The sequence below is a fragment of the Mycteria americana genome, chromosome 1 (assembly GCF_035582795.1).
Source record: "Mycteria americana isolate JAX WOST 10 ecotype Jacksonville Zoo and Gardens chromosome 1, USCA_MyAme_1.0, whole genome shotgun sequence".
Classification (NCBI taxonomy): Eukaryota; Metazoa; Chordata; class Aves; order Ciconiiformes; family Ciconiidae; genus Mycteria; species Mycteria americana.
In genome coordinates, this window is record NC_134365.1 from 42,705,285 (window position 1) to 42,723,105 (window position 17,821).

The window sequence follows — 17,821 nt, forward strand, 5'->3', positions numbered from 1 at the left end:
TGGGATATTTTGTTTACATACACTTATAACAAGAATTAAACCTCTACCACTTACCATACATCCACCAATCAATGTGTTTTCTTGCAAAAATACCCAGGTTGGGGCTTCTTTACCCACCTAGATATTTTATATTGGCCATATTACTAGTTCCAGAAATGGAGATTTGTCCATGTGATGGGTGTAAGAGATTGAGACTGGTTTTGTTGCCTTTTTTGTTTAAGAATACAAAGATTACCTTTTTTGAAAGACTTTAGAACAGGACGTTAAAATGTGCAAAGCAAATATGTTTGTCTGCATATTGAGCAAGATTAGCAGAACAAAACTCGGACCTGCAGATTCATTTAATGTTATGGATCACAATGTTTTCTCAGTTTTTCTGAAGCCCTTGGAGTTACTATTTCAATGCTTGCAGGCCAGGAATGACACTTAAATGCCAATGTGGTTAATTATCGCAGCACAAATCAAAACACGAAAGAAAAGTATGATTATATTGTGAAGATCTACATTAGCATTTACAGATGCATATTTATGCAATTTTATGCACCACAGGATAGGATCTCTAAAAGGATATGACAAGATTGCAAGCATTCAACAGCTCAGAAAAGGCTCACAAAACCTTATGATGAATGATATCAATATAAGCTTAAGAATGTTCTCCCACATTTTATAAATTCTATGAATCAATCATTATACACAGATAATCCACATAAAAAGATCCCACTAGGCAATTATAAGCATGGGGAGGCTACAAAAAAGGCCTCACATGAAGCTGGTGGATCCAAGCCAGAAATAAAACATCTGGAAAGGCAAACAGACTTTGCAGAGCTCAAAACAATAAAAAATACAGCAGAAAATGTATTTCTAAAAAAAATGACTGCTACAGAAAACTTACTTCGTTTCATGCAGCGTTCTTTTTCTAAAACGCATTGGTGCTGTCCCAAGTCCCAGAAGTCCATGAGCTTCCTTGTAAACATCACCACGTGTGGATTGCTCTGGGTCACTTATAACAGCTCTGACCAAAAACAGCAGGGAGAAGCCCTCTGACTATTAATAAGTTTGAATTTCAGATCTTACATAGTCTTAACTCAGGAAAGAAAACACCCCAGAATAACACAGCAATAAAATCTTGGAGTTATCCATTAAGCTTGCATAACCCTGTGGGCTTATTTTTTTCTTTGGTTTTAAAAATTCTGAAGTTGATTAGTCAAAATCAAATATATGCAATAATATTCTGGCAGTGCACTACTATGTAGTAACTTTACACATATATATGTATTATTTAAAGTATATTTTATATATGTATATAAATCTTAGGATTAGGAAGGAGGTTTTTTTTTTTCCTCATTTCCACTATTTCTGCAAGTATTCCATCAGTGATATTCGTTATCCATGGATCCCTCCAAAATCAGCGACAGCAGTTACTAGTACTGGCCAGTGACATTATCCAACAAAAACATCAGCACTTCCTCTCCCAAAGCACTGATGACACAGCCCATAGGATCTCAAAGTCCCATCAAGCAGACAAGAAACAGACGTACTGGTTTCTGAACATTTTGATATTCTCTGTATCAGTTTAACAAGTAAAGAGACGAAGAGACCCTTTAAAAATACATTAGATCCTTGTTATGTTATTGAAATGGTTCATAATCAGAAGAAAAAAATGATTTTGCACGGCTAATATAGTTTTATAAACTTGCTCTCTGATCTATGCAGACCCATCTTTGCACACATCAGTTACACTAATTTAACTGCAAGATTGGCTCTACTACAAGAAAAAAAAAATGAAAACACCTTTGTGTTTCCTTTAATAGATTTTTTCATGCAACAGTTTTGAACTAATCTTCCCCGATTAACATCCTGCTCCCTGATACCAATTTGTTTGGCAGTACTGGCACAGTTATATTTGGAACATATACAGAGAGATTTTTTAAATTAAAAGTTCATCCTGATGCAGCTGCAGCACTACTGAATATTGTTTTGACATTGTCAACACAAGGGTTCAGAGTAGGAGAAGGAATACATGGAAAAAATAAGGCAAAGCAGCTGTAGGAGGTTAAGCACAGAATGAACATCCGTGATCCAAGATGCACAAACCTGTATGTTTAATCCAACACCACTAGGACTGAAACACTTGAACACAACCAGCACATTTTTAAGATAATCTCTGTAATCATCTGCTATACCTACATCTTTGTAGAGATATGACATGGGACAAGCATTTCTTTGAAAATTGGGGTTTCTGCACTGAACACTTCCATATTTTTAATCCTGCTACAATGACACCTGGAATTTAACATTGTGTTTCAGTACAATCTTGTTTCTTTCATGCAACTTTCTTGATATCTCAGCTTTTAAATAGTGTAAAAGCATTAATAGACTTTAAACAATATAGGTAATTTAAACTGCAGTTGGAACAGAAACCAAGAAAAAAAATAAAATGGTGAAGTGCAACAACATTTCAACCTCAAAGTCTTAAGATCTGATGGGCTATAATATCAGTACAGATGACTACAGAGATTGTAAACTAAGCACAGAATGCAACATACTGTAGAGCTACCCACAGATAATTTTCAGCAAGTGTAAAATAACATGAAACTATATTAAACTAGCTTGCAGCATCCTATATTGCCATAACCAGACAACTTGGATAAAGCCCTGAATTATTAAAGTGTGCTTGAAAATGAGAACAAGTTTATGGGAATAATAATAGGGAAAGATGTTTGTAGTATACTCATCTTTACCTGTAAATTACTTTTTTTCCCCCCTTAACATATAAAGGGATCTTTCTATATAGAAGCAATGCTTTCTCAGAGATAAAGGGATAGTAATGAAGTTAGAAGAGCCTTCCTGTACAACCTTGATCAACTTGATTCATCATTGTACCTTTTTTTCCTACCTGCCCAACACTGGTATAATACTCCTTTACTCCAGAGTGACGTTGTGTCAGTAAAGGAATATTAATAAAACTAAGATTCTTAGAAAAGAAAATAAATACTGAAGAAGTATAATTTGTAACAGCAGGCATCCATATATTTTGCTGAGGTGCAAGAGGGTTATTTCTGAGAATAAATGCTATTGTAAAGCTCTTAAATTAGGTTCAAGTATAAAATTAAAAATTATTCTCAGAAAAAAAATGATCTTACACATAGCACTTTAAACTGATATTTTAATTTAAATTAGAAAGACTTTTCATTTAAAGAATTTTTGCAAATAATAACACTACATAAGACTGCATAAGACTTGGAACGAGATGATCAAAACACTTCCTAGGCAAGAAAAGCCACACACTCGCAGATCTAAATTCTTCTGTAGGGAAAACTGAAATTTTACATTATAAATTCACTTACCTGGATAATTGATCCACCATTACTTGTTCTACTACAGCCTGTTTTCTCCTCTCTGCAGCAACATCCTCCTGCAATGAAAAACTGACTAAGAGAAAATAAAATATGTAACACCAGACACTTCAAATAATAAATTACCCTTTAAGATAGCATTCAGAGGTCACAATCTTACCACTGTCACAATTAATCTTTTTTTCCCATCTTTTTGAAGAGTTCTATTTGCATAACAAATAGACAAATAATATTCGCTGCTACACACTCAAATTGTCTATGCATATTAGCTGTCAATACATATGAGAATTCTAGTATTTCTGTTGACAGCATCCTTATCTCTGTATTGGTTCCAATAAATTCTGTAAGTACAGTAGAGCCTGAGGAAACGCACACTATTCCAGGTTTCATGGTTCACACAGATTCCAACTCAGAGAATGAAACTTCACCTCCAGCAATATTTAGTCAAAAAAGTTCTTTTAAGACTTAGTCTCAATGCACAATTTTTATTTACTGCATGCCACAATAATTTTCTGCTGAGACAGGCTAATCTGAAAAACCTTTCTAGAAAGATCATCCTAAGGGGGAAAGGGATTTAACATGGTCTTATTATTTTTTATTAGAGTAACACTGAACCATAACCTTGTGCCATTCACTGTAAAGTGCTCAGGCATTGATCATCATTTGTTTCATAGAAAGAGAAACCAAAGCACAAGAGGATGCCCCAGGACAGCATGGAGGCCACTGGCAACAACCAGGCCCCAGCATCTCTTTTCGTTTTATCTTTCAGATTTCTGAACTTTTTCACTGCACTTAAATTTGCCTTTTTTCCAAAAAAAAAAAAAAAAAAAAAAAATTTATATATGGGAAAACAGATATTATTGTTACTGAGGGGGTTTATGCAACCTTTTTGACAACTCTGTAGGTATTCTGAAACTGAAGAATTAAGGTATTTTTCTGATTGGTTATTTTTTCCACACAATTCTTGTGTGCAAACCAAATTCTAGATAGATCAAGACTTCCCGTGGCTGAGGAATAACCAAAAGTTGGTTCCCAGACACCAGGTAACTGTAAGGGATAATCCCTGATTTCACAAAGATGTTATGGGTATAATTCACAACCTTCAAGGAAATACTGATTGGCACTAGCCAAAAAAAAAACCACAAAACAAAAAAGCCACCACAACAAAACCCAAACAAAAAAACCAACCAACCAAAAAACCCAAATAAATAATGTAATATCAGACCAGCTGGTGTTTATTCCAAACTGATTTTAAGCCTTAAAAGATTTCTGAATTATAGGAGATAGGGGGGGCTTTTTACTTTGCTTTCATATTTCATCTTTGCACCTATCAGAACTACAGGTGCTTTATTCTGAGTTACTGAATCTTTACCCATTAACTGTCACAACAGACATATTAAAAGGCATTATGTAAAGGAGGGGACAGTGATACTACAGAGCAGTGTTTGTTAAAACACAACGTATTCCATGGACCCTGGTTTATAGAGCCAAACCAGCTAGCATGCTGAAAAGAACCTGATTTAAAAAAAAAGAAACCTTATACCTTGAATTTCAATTGAATACTAGATCACTAAATGTACTCTTCCATGGAATATCTTCCATTCAGCTCTTAGATAAAAGCTCTACTATGAATTTACAAAATTGCTGAGGCAAACATTGAACTTGCAGCAGCTTTCACTGTTTAAAAAGTAGTAACACTTGTTCACAAAATATGATTATTCAGACAAAACCAACCTTCTTCCAAAAAAACCTGATTTGATTTTATATAGCATCTATTGGCAATCACACATGTACTGTAATCTGTCTCAAATAAGGAAACTTTCATCCCAAACTACAGAAAAATTAAGAGAAATTCTACTGTAACATTAGAGCTTTTAGTAATGATTACAGTAAAAGGAAATTTTAACATTGTGTATTCTTAAGCAAATTTTTAACACACTTGAAAATCAAATGCCTACAACTGAGGCAATGTATACCCAATGGAATTAATACGTACGCAGTTACTACGTCCAATTTTTTCCATTATTCCTACCACTATCAGAAGCTTGAACCTGAGAGAAGCTAAGAGATACTCCTAGAAGGAGACTGCCAGCCTATGCAACCGTGAGTGTTAATCAGTAACAGAAGTGCTTCTAAAGGTCCCTGTGACACCTTGCTCAGATGCCTGCTAGCTTCCTTTTAAAGCATACCAGCTGCAGCATACCTATTGTTTTGTGGTCCTGCACTGCTCCTTTTCTCAGTGTTTTCAGCTTATTTGATTTAGTAGTTACTCTAATGATACTTTAAAAGTTTTTTCCACTATCTCCACCCTATAGATTTTTAAATTTATTCTAAAAATAACAAACAGGAAGTTCTTTATAAAAGTACTTTCTGAAAATATTTTATCATTATGAAAATGAATAGTGACATCGGTAGTGCGATATCCACATTCACTTTGGTGAGACCAGAAATCAAATAAATGTTTGCAATGATGCAAAATTCAGTGCATAGCGATGAGCAAACAAAATAAATTAAAATTATTACTTACTTTTACAGTCTCATAAAATTTCTCATGGCTTAGTATTCCATGAGAAAGTTAGAATGCTAACTCTGTTCAACAATACCTTCAAAAACCAGTTTTGAAAGCCACAACTCTGCATATGGAAATACTGAATCATGCAATATCAAATCTCAAGGTTCTTCATCACTGTAAATAATTCTAAATTCAAGGCTTTGCCTTAGATGGGCAAGACTCCTATTGTTCAGTCCTAAAAAGAGTAAAAATCATGTGTATGTAAGAAGTTAAAGAAACATATTAGGTACGTCCATATAAGAAAAGTTTTAATTCCCCTCTACACATGCTAGTGAGGCCATATTTGTTTTGAGTTTTCGGGGCTGCCTCCTTCCCAAGATCAATAGGGATGAGAGGAATCTAGAAAGGATCTAACAGAGGATCAGAGCCAAAGCAACTGAAAGGAGAGGCTAAGAGAGCTTGTGTTTGTTTAGTTTGCAGAAGCAGCAGCTATGAGGCATTCTGAAAACATCCTACAACCAAAGGGAAGTTACAAAGAAAACAGAATCAAAATTTTTTTTACAGTGGCCAACAGTATAACAGGAGGCCAAGGTTACAAACTGAGCCTTGCAAGACTTGGTATGGAAAATAGGAAGAACTTCTTCACAAGGAGAGTAGTGTATCACAGGAAGATGTTGCCTAGAGATGCTGTAGAAGCTCCATCCTTGGAGCTTGAAGACTCAGCCAAAGCAGTGGCTGACCCGATCTAATACCTGCAGCAAAGTCCACACAGCTTACAAAGCCAGTTCTCATCACATGCTCCATTTCAGGAGTTAATGACGGAAAACAGTCTGTTTACTCTAGAAACAAGTCAGAGTAAGAGCTGATGGAATCATGGAATCCATGGATCATGGAATATAGGCCCAGGTACAAGCTACAGACCAGAGGAAATGTAACACTCTACTCAGGTTCACACAACTCAATTAATCTTAGTTGTATGTATATATTTGTGTTTATTATTCATAATTTGCATTCTCATTTATATACATTACTGCATAAAATACAAGCATTGCAGATAATATTAAAAAAATGCTCACTGGATTGCTCAGTTCAGATCTCCTTGAAACTAATGTTTAAACTCAATGGGTGCAATTACATACTAGGACCAAATTAAAGGCCTAACTTCTGTTGAACATCTGGGAAGTCATTGTATGACTCTAGACAGTTAACAGTATAATTATCAGCCAAAATACTTACAGCTTCTGATTTCCTTATACTGTGCCGCATATTATAGGGCTTGCTTGTGTAGCATTGCTGCAGGAGAGCTTTCTCATCAAGAGCTGTAAGATCATTATGTCCATCTTCAAGCTGTGTACCCTATACAAAAATACATTCTTTTAATAAATCAAATTTAATTAATTGTAAGAAAAACAAACCAAAAAAACCCCACACAACATATTTTCCTCAACAATTTATTTAAAAGTATTTCTTTTTCTTCTTTTTTTAAAGTGTCTACTTCTTCCACTTCATGCTAATTAGAATAAGTAAAGAATTTTTTTAAGCCTAGCTTTCTACAGAAACTGAACTTACAAATCTTGCTCTCTAGTCTTTCCTTATAGCTTTTGAATACTTACCAGCTTTCAACCATACTGAAATTAAAAAAAAAAATAAATCTCAAAAATACTGTGTTCCTACAAACTTTGTGAAATATCAGCAGCAAGTCAGAGAAGGCAGACTGTTAGTACCTCTCTGAAGAAGACAAGAGCTCATCCTTTCTCTGTTCTGCTCAAGAACAGCCAAGAGAAAGCAGCAGATTTGCCATTATGCATATAGCTCAAAGTTCACCATTGCAAAGATGCTGCTTTCTGACCAGCGAAGAAGTTACAGTCTAGAGAGGGAAAAGCCAAAGCATACTGCTGAACTGGGTCTAACAGACTTGTAAATCAGTCCGAAGGTATTATGGAAATATCTCCTACATGGAGGATATGAAGAAAACTGACAAAGGAGACTGTGTTAACAGAAGTCAGGAAGAAAGGAACATGGAGAAAGAAATCAAAAGAGTAGGTTTTGTTAGCTATGCTCCTCTAGGAGCAGCTTCTTTTCAGAGAATAAAAGTTATTACAAGTTCCACTAATCAGATAAAATAATAAGTTTCTTGAAATCTAAAGAGGTTTTGATTTATTAATCAGGTAGCGATAATATCTAAAACAGAAAAATGTTCTGCTAGACTTTATATTAAAGTCTGTCACAAGAACTGACACACATGGCTTCTAGTGCTTAGCAAGTATCTTTCTGGAACCCAAAATCACCAGAATAAGCCAGTCCTGTTTTTTCTTTCCCAGTATACACTTGCCAACTATTTCTTCAGTTTCGGATTAACTTGGCTGCTCCTGTTAACACCCTTTCGATGTGCTTGCAGTACAGCATATAAAGGAGTTACTCCTTCGAAAACAGATGACATGATGGTGTCAGACTGGTACATAAGAGTGGAATCATTAAAAAAAAAAAAAAGAAAACAAAAGTAATACTACATCAAATCCCCAGAACTGACAATCTTAACTGCCAGCAAACATAAAACTAAACTTAAAAAAATAACAGATTTTTTTTTTTTTCACTCAACTCTTTTACTCACAGAATATTTCCTTATAAGTACTTGCAGGTTCTCCAAGTTTTATCTGAACACTAGAAGCGTGAGCATAAGAGGAGACAGACCCTTCAAAACTATCAACAATATGTGTAAAACAATAACAACAATACATGAAACATAATCTTTGTCTTATGTAAGACCTTCCCTTTTCATTTTACTGAACATTAAGCAAGTAAAATCAGTAAACTCATTGTTATTCATCACAAACCTTTTCTTTGAAAAGCAATGAGCACAATATGTTCCCTCAACATCTGCATACTTAACTTTTCATTTTTTGATGATCTAATGACCATCGTTCATTAATGGTCATCTTTCATTAACGACCATTCCTAAATGGTCATCTACCCTCAGCACAGTCTATCATTTGACCAGTCCTCACAGCTGTTGCTTACTTTTGTTTCCTGTTTCCTTACACCTACAATGATGCATCTTGCTCTGTGCAACCACCCTTCTCCACTATCTCTTCCAGAACAAGAAGGAAGTTGGTTTTTTCCACACTTTTTTTTTCCAGTTTCTCTCCGCTGATCTTCACTTGTTTGCATCTTAGTTTTAATTTAAAAACACAAAAGAAACCTGGCAGAATTAATACAGCTTGCAGCCCAACTCTGCAGTCCAACTGTACTGGATCTTATACAATGTCAAAGCAAAAAGTACAGATGACATCTTTCATTATTTTAAGCCAATATTCCCTTCCATTTTCAGTGTTAATAGTTCTCTAGGGTACAGATTACACCTCTCACTTCTCCTTTTTTAAGTCCTATATACAGCCATAATTGAATAAAATAATAATTAATATACTTCTACATTTAAAAAATAAAAAAGCTTGAATACAGTTCTATATTTGGAAATAACATTTTACCAAGATCTTCCCGCTGGCTTTCCTCTTCTTAGACTGCAAACTCTTCCCTATAATCATGCTAATCTTCACGCTCAGGCTAGAGGTGCGCTATGAGGGCAAACGTTACATTTCTTACCAGAGAATACAAGCATACTTACATTCTCAGAGCACCTCAGTTTCTTGTTCTGGAACAACTAAAACAAGCTTCCTATATTTTATTTCCTGCTCAACATTAGATGCTGAAATTACACTTGTACAATAAAAACATGGAAGAAATTAATTACACACACATGCAAACCTCTCCAAACACTGTAATGAAATACCAGCATACATTTGCTATTTAAAAATGCAATTACTTCTTTGCCAGCTACCTTTATTGAAGCTTCTGGACACTGGAGGTGGTCTTTTTTCTTTTCTGCAATTCTCTGAGAATACTGCTTATATTCTTCCTTCATATCTGCTTCATATTGACGATACTTCAGTTTATATCTGTCTGTTGGGGATGGCAGATTTTCTGGTATTGTCTTCTGCTCCAAAACAGAATGCTAAAGCAAAGAGTAATCAATACAAAAGCCTCTGGTTGATCAATTGAATGAGAACAGCATTATTATAATTCCCATCCAGTATAACTTCTGAAACTTCTTGACACTATGCTTCACATTAAGAAAAAAAATGTAAATACGACTGCATATTCAGGCTTAATTTTCATTGAGTTCTTCATATTCTGCCATTTTTAATCTAAAAAGTACACAGCCAAAAGGTTTTACATCATTTTTAAAGAGAGAAGCCAAGATTCAGTGGTTCTGTCCTATAAGATAATGTTACAGATCACTAAAATGGGAATTCTGACATTTGATTTTGGATGGCTGAAAATGGGCTGATGCATTTTTTCAACCAGAAGTTCTAATATTCTTGCATGGCAGATGAGTATTCGTACTGGGACTTCCTTCCCTAGAACAACATCAGCTGAAAAGGCTGTGAAGCCAGCTAAGTACCTTCCTAACTTTACATCCATTTCAGTGCTCTACACAATGGAGGCTGGATCAGTAGAAACAGCAGCAATGACAGAAGGCCAAGACTCCATTCTTCTTTCTCTCCCTGAATAACTAACACCTTCGATGTTTAAGTGATATTCCTTCAATGCTAACAAAACTAAGAGGGCCTTATCTAGCATCTCTACTTGACACATCTCTTCTTGCAACACCAGTGTAAACAGTCCTGTTCTAGAAAACCACTTCTCAAAAACCCAAAATATTTATGTTCTTGAAAGGGCAGCTTTCTCTTTCAAAAGAGGATCCACATCCCTTCACTGGTTAACTCCTGAATGATGAGACTATATTTAAATTATTCTTCCAAAAGTGACCTATTTTGGGAAGATTTACTTACATGGTCTGTTATTGAAGAAGCTGAAATATATCTTGCTAAAGGAATGCTCAGTCAGGGCCCCAGAAGCAAGCAATGCAGAAAGAAAGGCCGCTCAGAGGAATAAATTAAAATATTTTAGAACTGCTTGAAAATCTTCTCCACAGAAAAGAAGGGGGGGGGGGGGGGGGGGGAGAGAGAAGTCAGGCAAAAAGAGAGAGAGAGGGAAAGCAAAAGAGGATAAGTGAACAGAAGATACATTCCTGCACATTCAGCACATCAGTATTTAAGACATAATGAAGGCAGAAAGGAAGCAATAAAAGATAAAGGAAAGCAGAGAAGAAAAGGAGAAAGACCCTGAGAAACAAAGCCATACCAACCTTCCGTTAGCCTTCCTGCAGCTAGACAGAATTATATGTATGAACTTTATATTAAAAAAAAAAAAAAGGTAAAGCAAGCAGTGAAATTATAGGCATCCAGACCTAAAAAGAGTATAGCAACTCAAGTACCTTTGCACTGCACACTTACAGTGCAGTACAGAGGAAAACAACCTATCCATAGCTACATGCTTACAGTTACATCTTAAGACATGCATAAATACCTATGTTGGGCACATAGATATTCTGAGTAGTAGCACATTCTTAGTCCATTATTTAAAAAAAACACTTAACCATTTCAGTTTTTATTTAAATGCAAATTTTTTCCAAGTTGAGAAACCATTTGGTTATATATGGAAACACATAAAATGATGATCTTGGCAGATTCCACTTGAGCTCCTGCCAATTTGGAGTCCTGCCATACAAGTCGCTATATTACTCATTTCAAGGGGCACAGGTTATGTACAAATTAATTAATAATTGTTTTTCCCTCTAGCTATACTTCTGTTTTAAACACACTCATGAGAGTATTTCTTAGGTTTACATAAGTTAAATATTTTTGAAATAATGGATTTTTAAACAGTATATTTTCCAATTCTTCCAAAAAGAGATAACATTGATAAGTTAGGGTATTTCCTGCACCCTAACCAAATAAAAATGTACTACTGCTAGTAAGATTTTTACCATTATTATGTAAGGTTCACGATTATGACAGAAAGTAATCATGTAGGCAGCATTCTTGAATTAATTTAAAGCTCTAGATATCTAATCTCTCGAATATATAGGGACTACAAACAGAAAACTACTGTTTGCAGTACTTCAGCATTTTTCCTTTAATTATCACATTTGAAAAACTCAAAATACTGATGGATTGACAGCAGATTAAAAATAGTCTCTCCAATAAACTAGCTGCTGTCACACAAAGGAAGTTAAAACATACTATATTTTCAGACCATATACTATAGTACTCTGCTACTGAGTTGCTAATATTATTTTGTCAGTGTATATTTTTTCAGCTACTTTACCTCTATTTTCTTCTGACAAGATTTTCTAGACACCTGTTTAAACTAAAGGAAAAGAGAAATTAAATATGTACCAATGATCAAATAAAAAATTGTCACATTCATTTTTTCAAATTTAGTTCAGATATAAGAGTTCAAAGGAAATTTTTTTCTGCATTCAGGGAACAACTGTAAGAAATGAGTAATTAAATTAACTATTAAACTTGTTATAGTGGATATTGATCCTGAACAGTGCTGTATTGTACTATAAACCACAATGTTAGCATCTGGACTACTGATTTCCCTTATAAAGCACCTAAGATTAGTGGTGATTAAGTTTCTTAGTCATCCAGGGAAAAAAAGAAATGCTGATACGTGATCAGGAAATTTTACAATAGAAGTGCTCTGACAAATCAAACATAATTCCGAAGTTAACATCACGGTTCTGTTTTAGAGACAAAAGACTTAAGAAAAACCCTATGAAATGGCTGCACATAACTCCAAAAGTCTCCTTTTCACCAAAAGTAACTATTCTTCCATACAAATAATACTTACGGTTCGTAAACTTGGGTTTTTTCTTCAATCAGACACTTACTGACTACTATTGATCTTATCTTCATTATTTTTGTGTAAGTTCCACTTTGTTTAGAAAGATCAACCAAAGTTACATGCTACCTCAAAAGTATTACATTTTTCAGTTGCTTTGACAAATTGTTAATAAAGCTAGCTATTAATATATCTCTTCAAAAATAAGTACAATGAAACAGATGAGTGTATCAACCAGCAAAGAAGAGCTAACAGACTGACCTGTTGAGCCTGATGATGCTGTGCATACGGCGTTTGTAATGACGTTCTCCAATCTGAAGATGAATCTAGAGGGCATGTATGAGGATAACTTCCACTGTATGGTATATAAGAGTCCCCATCCTAAAATTACAGAAGAAAAAAAAAAGGACAAGTAATAGTAATTGTTTTATATTCAGAGTGATACTTTTATAAACTCCTGCAACACATGAATTCTAAAAACTATTCAGGACAGAATTAATTTATAATTACCTCTTCATCAGAATCTCCCAGACTCCCTAGATCTAGGCATGGCACCCTGCAGGAAGTTAAAATGATTTTAATAGCAATATGTTCTCTTATTTTTCAATTATAGTAAAAGCAAACTGCCTATTAGTTATTATTATTGGCTCCTTCACAAAAATTTTCCTGCTATGAACAGTTTCACTACAACTGGAGATGGCCTACTTGGCAAATCCCTATTAGCCCCTCTTGCATCATCTCAGGAACTGGCCAGTGAGCTTTTCCTCTTCCCCAGCTGCAGAGTACCCTGGCAGCTGAAAAGGGTCCCTGCAAGGCCCTTCTTCACTCCCAACATGGCCATCCTGGCTTCTCTTCACTCCCCAACAGGAGCTACTGCAACAAGATCATAAATCAGGGATTCCTTATTCCTGTTTTCCACAGCAGGTCTGTGGCAATATCCCTCTATAATCAGTCCCCAGAGAGGCAACAGGGAAGAAACAGCTCCTTGGGATGCAAACCTTCCAAACTTTTTAGAAGAGATTAAGCAGAATGAAATACTGAAGTATAGCTGGCTTCACTGTGCTAAAGAAATGAAAACATCTCCCAATTCATCAAAGCATCTCTATGTCTTCTGCCTTTACTCCAGAATTATAACAAGATTACTTCTTGGAATAAGAAAGCTCCTTAATTTCCAGTCTTTTTTTATCAGAGAATGATTGACAGTACACAGAAATTGAAGTTCTTTGACTTCAATATGAACAATCCAAGGCCATGGTCACGCATCCTTGTAAAGTAACATAGAGAGATACATTGGCTGTAAGGCATTTCACTAAACAAAAAACCCTAAACTCTCAAACATGATCCTTGGAATAGCAGATGTTGCTTATCTGCCGAAGTCACTATAAGGTTTTAAATTTTATAGGCACTGCACAAAATTTCCCTTGGCTTGTAAAAACCCTTCACAACAGTTTCTCTGTAATTTTTACTGTAATACCTGCAAAGAAGGCTATAGTTAAAAAAACAAAAAGATGTTTTTCTCTTTTTTCGGCCTATTATATTAAAAATATTCAAGAAAGACTAGTTATAAATATGAAAGCCCTGAGTACAACTCTACCATTAAGCTCAAACAAATGTAAATCAACTTAATTCCAATGTAAATAATGCATCAAAAATTCTAGTCTAAATATAAATCATAGAAAACAAACCTATGATGATAAATTTCACGGAACGCCAAGTTGCATACCAATACAAATGCAAATGCACTGTGTTAATAATGCACAATTACACAAACTGATCAGAAATAGAAGCAGACTTACTCTGGTGGGCGAGGACCATGATTAGCCCTTGTATCTGGTCTCCAGCCCTAAAAGAATGACACATTATTACATACCTACAGGGATCAAGATTAAAATACACAGTTGTCTCTTTCAACTTCCCCTGGAATATTTAAAATCAATGCCTCAAAGTATATGTCTGACATATTTGACTGAGATGCTACCAACAAAAGGACAAAACAAAAACTTTTCATTGAAAGTTGATTCTTACAGTTCATGAGACTAAAAGACTGAATATTCATCATGACAGAAAGATTTCCAGCCATTAAAAATCCAGATAGCATCCATGTCAGCTGTTAATAATGCATTAAAAAAATCCATGTTCCTGAGACTTTGGACAATCACTGCTCACAAGGGTTTAGGTCACATGGTCCTTGTTTGTTGGGAACCAACCCCTCAGCCAACCCTTAAATCAAAACCACAATACCGACCGCCAGCTGGCTCATATGGAGCTAGCTCAGACTACAAAGAAGCCCTGGTATTTGGTGTAACTGTATCATCTCAGCTCTAATGTAGCAGTACATGATGATGACTAGGCAGCTCGTGGACTCACACTGTTTATTTTGCATGGCTGTGTACCACACAGATCTCCAAACCCAACTGAGCAAGAACATAGTTAAGAAGAAAAGACTCAAGCCAAAGCTCCATCTACCCCACTATGGCTTTCTGGAAACAGCCAACAGCAAATCCCTAGGGAAGACAGTTTGACTGGAGCAAGCACATAGCAACAATTCCCCCAACTGGCCTCCCAATCTGGAAAAAATTGTGATTCAGGGATGTTCTGAACCAGGGCCAGCATCTTTGTTTTCACACTCTTCAGCTCAGAGGTCTTGGCATCACAGTCTGAACTGAGCAGACATCCTACTTCAGCGGTGCCCTAACACCCTTCGAAATTTGAGAGCAAGTCACAGAACTGTAACTCCTTTCCTGCCACGCACCCTTGTAGCCTGCTCCTGAAAAAGAAGTTCACAGTTCAGCAACACTACCCTCTAGTGCCTTCAAAAAAGGGTATTCAGGTTTAGAAAAAGGAAAAAAGCTTCTCTTCAGTAAGGTCGCACGTAATAAACACCACCACCTTGTGGTCAAATATGTAAAAAACCGTTAAGAGATCTAACACAATTTAGTCCTATTCTTAAGACTAAATGCAATGCATCAAATCACATGTATATAATTTTTCTGTACCATTTCAACTGCGAGAAGATAAAGAACATACCACATTCTAAATGTTAAAGTCTTAATGTAATTCCTTTTCCAGAAGTCATCGAATCAGGAAGAACACAAACAAAAATCATCCTGAAGACTGTCCACGTGTACTGGGTAAAGCATAAAGTTTCAACCTAACTTCAATCTATGTTTTATTTTTGCAAGCCACCAAGAATCAGATGGACTAGGGAGTCTAAATTTAGAAACTGAAGGGCATGAGAAAGAGAAGAATAAAAGGGGTGAGAGATTAGAGAAAAATGGACATTTTTTTTTCTTTTACCACCTACACTAAATGGCCTAAATGCTCTTGTTGTATACAGGTATTTCATTCTCAAAAGACTGGCTAAAAGGTAACTTTATAAAATTGATGTGATATCATTTACAAAAGGTCCTTTTTTATTCCAAATCAAACAAAAAAGGAAAACAGCAACTTGGCAGTCAAACTCCAGGAATTCCTCATGTGGTCAACCAACAAATAAGGAAGTTAAATGGGTGCTTGGGGGCTGAGGGAAGATTACCAATTAACTTTACATCATGGGCATAAAGTACACAGTATCTGTGAGAAAAATCAACTGTTATTAAAAATATTAATATTTACCTTAGCTATAATAAAAACAATGGCCCTCAGAATCCAAGATCGTATTTTTTACTAATCAGGCTTTCAAAAGTTAGACTGAAAGTTTCTGCTACAGTTATCTGTGAGGGTTGCACACCTAACTTATCTCAAAACATAGACTACTAGGAATACCTGGAAAACAAAATTCCCCTTCATAATGAATGCAGAGCACTGAGATTCATTCTACACATCAACCTGAAATCATGCCTTTTGAAATTATGTTTTGGGAGTTTTACTTCCTTGATGTCTTGCAAAACAAAAAAATAGACACACCTGTTCCCAGTTTCACTAACAGCCTGAGACGGCACACAGAACAAGTTTAAGCCTTGTTCCCAAGTTCTCCACATCCTAGCTAAGTACCCAGAACATCAGTTATTTTAGGACAGCTGGTTTTATTGGAAATTCTCTCCTTCATTTGAGAAGCTGTCATACTAAACTATCACTTTCTGACAAAAATACTTTCTTTAAAAGTTTTCTTCTCTACAGCATGTATTATGACCTCAAACTAAAAACCTTCTAAAGTATGATTAAAATGTCTGTAAAAACATCAAAATAAGGAAGGAAAACAACCACAAGCCTTCCATTAACATACCTGACATTTCTTCCCCATTGATGACAGCTGAGTCTGCCTTCGAGGGGACGCAGCAACTCCTTTAACTTCCAAATCCATGGAAATTCAATGACAGCTTTCAGAATAAACTGAAAAACAGAAAAAGCGATTAAGAAAATAACATTTTTTTATATAATTACTTCTGCAAATAAGCATTATTGCATTAGAAAGAATGTGAATGTGACAGTACCAATAATGTGGGTATTGTCTTCAGCAATCTATGAAATGTTGCTGGGCTTCCTTTTTCACCACCTCTTAATTTCAATCTTTCCTTACTAATGCTTAACTAGATTCCTGTTCAAATTTACCTCTTTGCCTTAACTCCTTCTTTCCCTCATGCTTCTCTTGCTACCTTCTCATACCAGCATTACTGATTTCCTACGCCTTGGTAACATCTGACCTTTTTTACTCTTCACTTACAGCTGCTGCCTGGCTCTCAACTGCACCATGCGCTGGGATGAAGTATTTTCAGGAAGACATAAGGGCCCTCCTGGTGCACAGCTGCCCTCCAAGAGCTCCAGAGCAACATTTTATCAGTATGCAATCTCCTGCTCTGCTGGTTTCTCCTTCTACCCAGCCAGTTTTGAACCAAAAGCCTATCCTTTATTTCCCAGAAATCAGATGCTCCATTTTCAAATCACCATCCACAGAAGCTGACTCCATTGGTACCTACTGAGCAGATTTTAACTCCCAAGTACCACAGAATTGGTTGGAAAAGACCTTTAAGATCATTGAGTCCAACCATAAACCTAACACTGCCAAGACCACCACTATACCATGTCCCTAAGCACCTCATCCAAACATCTTTTAAATACCTCCAGGGATGGCGACTCAACCACTTCCCTGGGCAGCCTGTTCTAATGCTTGATAACCCTTTCAGTGAAGTAAAATTTCCTAATATCCAGTCTAAACCTCCCCTGGCACAACTTGAGGCCATTTCCTCTCATCCTATCACTTGTT

The 17,821-nt window shown here is 35.8% G+C and overlaps 1 protein-coding gene across 5 annotated transcripts in view; it reads right to left on the reverse strand.

Moving 5' to 3' along the window:
• The window catches only part of CAPS2 (calcyphosine 2), a 31,451-nt gene that overhangs the window by 12,850 nt on the left and 780 nt on the right, over positions 1–17,821 (reverse strand). For 2 of the 5 annotated variants that reach the window (XM_075495755.1, XM_075495738.1), the window contains exons 2-10: positions 16,844–16,950; positions 14,415–14,461; positions 13,129–13,174; positions 12,880–12,999; positions 12,097–12,138; positions 9,704–9,877; positions 7,105–7,224; positions 3,348–3,415; positions 893–1,012 (exon numbers count right to left, since the gene is read on the reverse strand). In XM_075495755.1, coding sequence (XP_075351870.1) covers positions 893–1,012; positions 3,348–3,415; positions 7,105–7,224; positions 9,704–9,877; positions 12,097–12,138; positions 12,880–12,999; positions 13,129–13,174; positions 14,415–14,461; positions 16,844–16,921 — 815 coding nt within the window. In that variant the 5' untranslated portion in view covers positions 16,922–16,950. Of the gene's footprint in view, positions 1–892; positions 1,013–3,347; positions 3,433–7,104; positions 7,225–9,703; positions 9,878–12,096; positions 12,139–12,879; positions 13,000–13,128; positions 13,175–14,414; positions 14,462–16,843; positions 16,951–17,821 lie in introns of those variants that run through there. The other 3 variants (XM_075495746.1, XM_075495759.1, XM_075495765.1) reach the window with 3 other exon arrangements.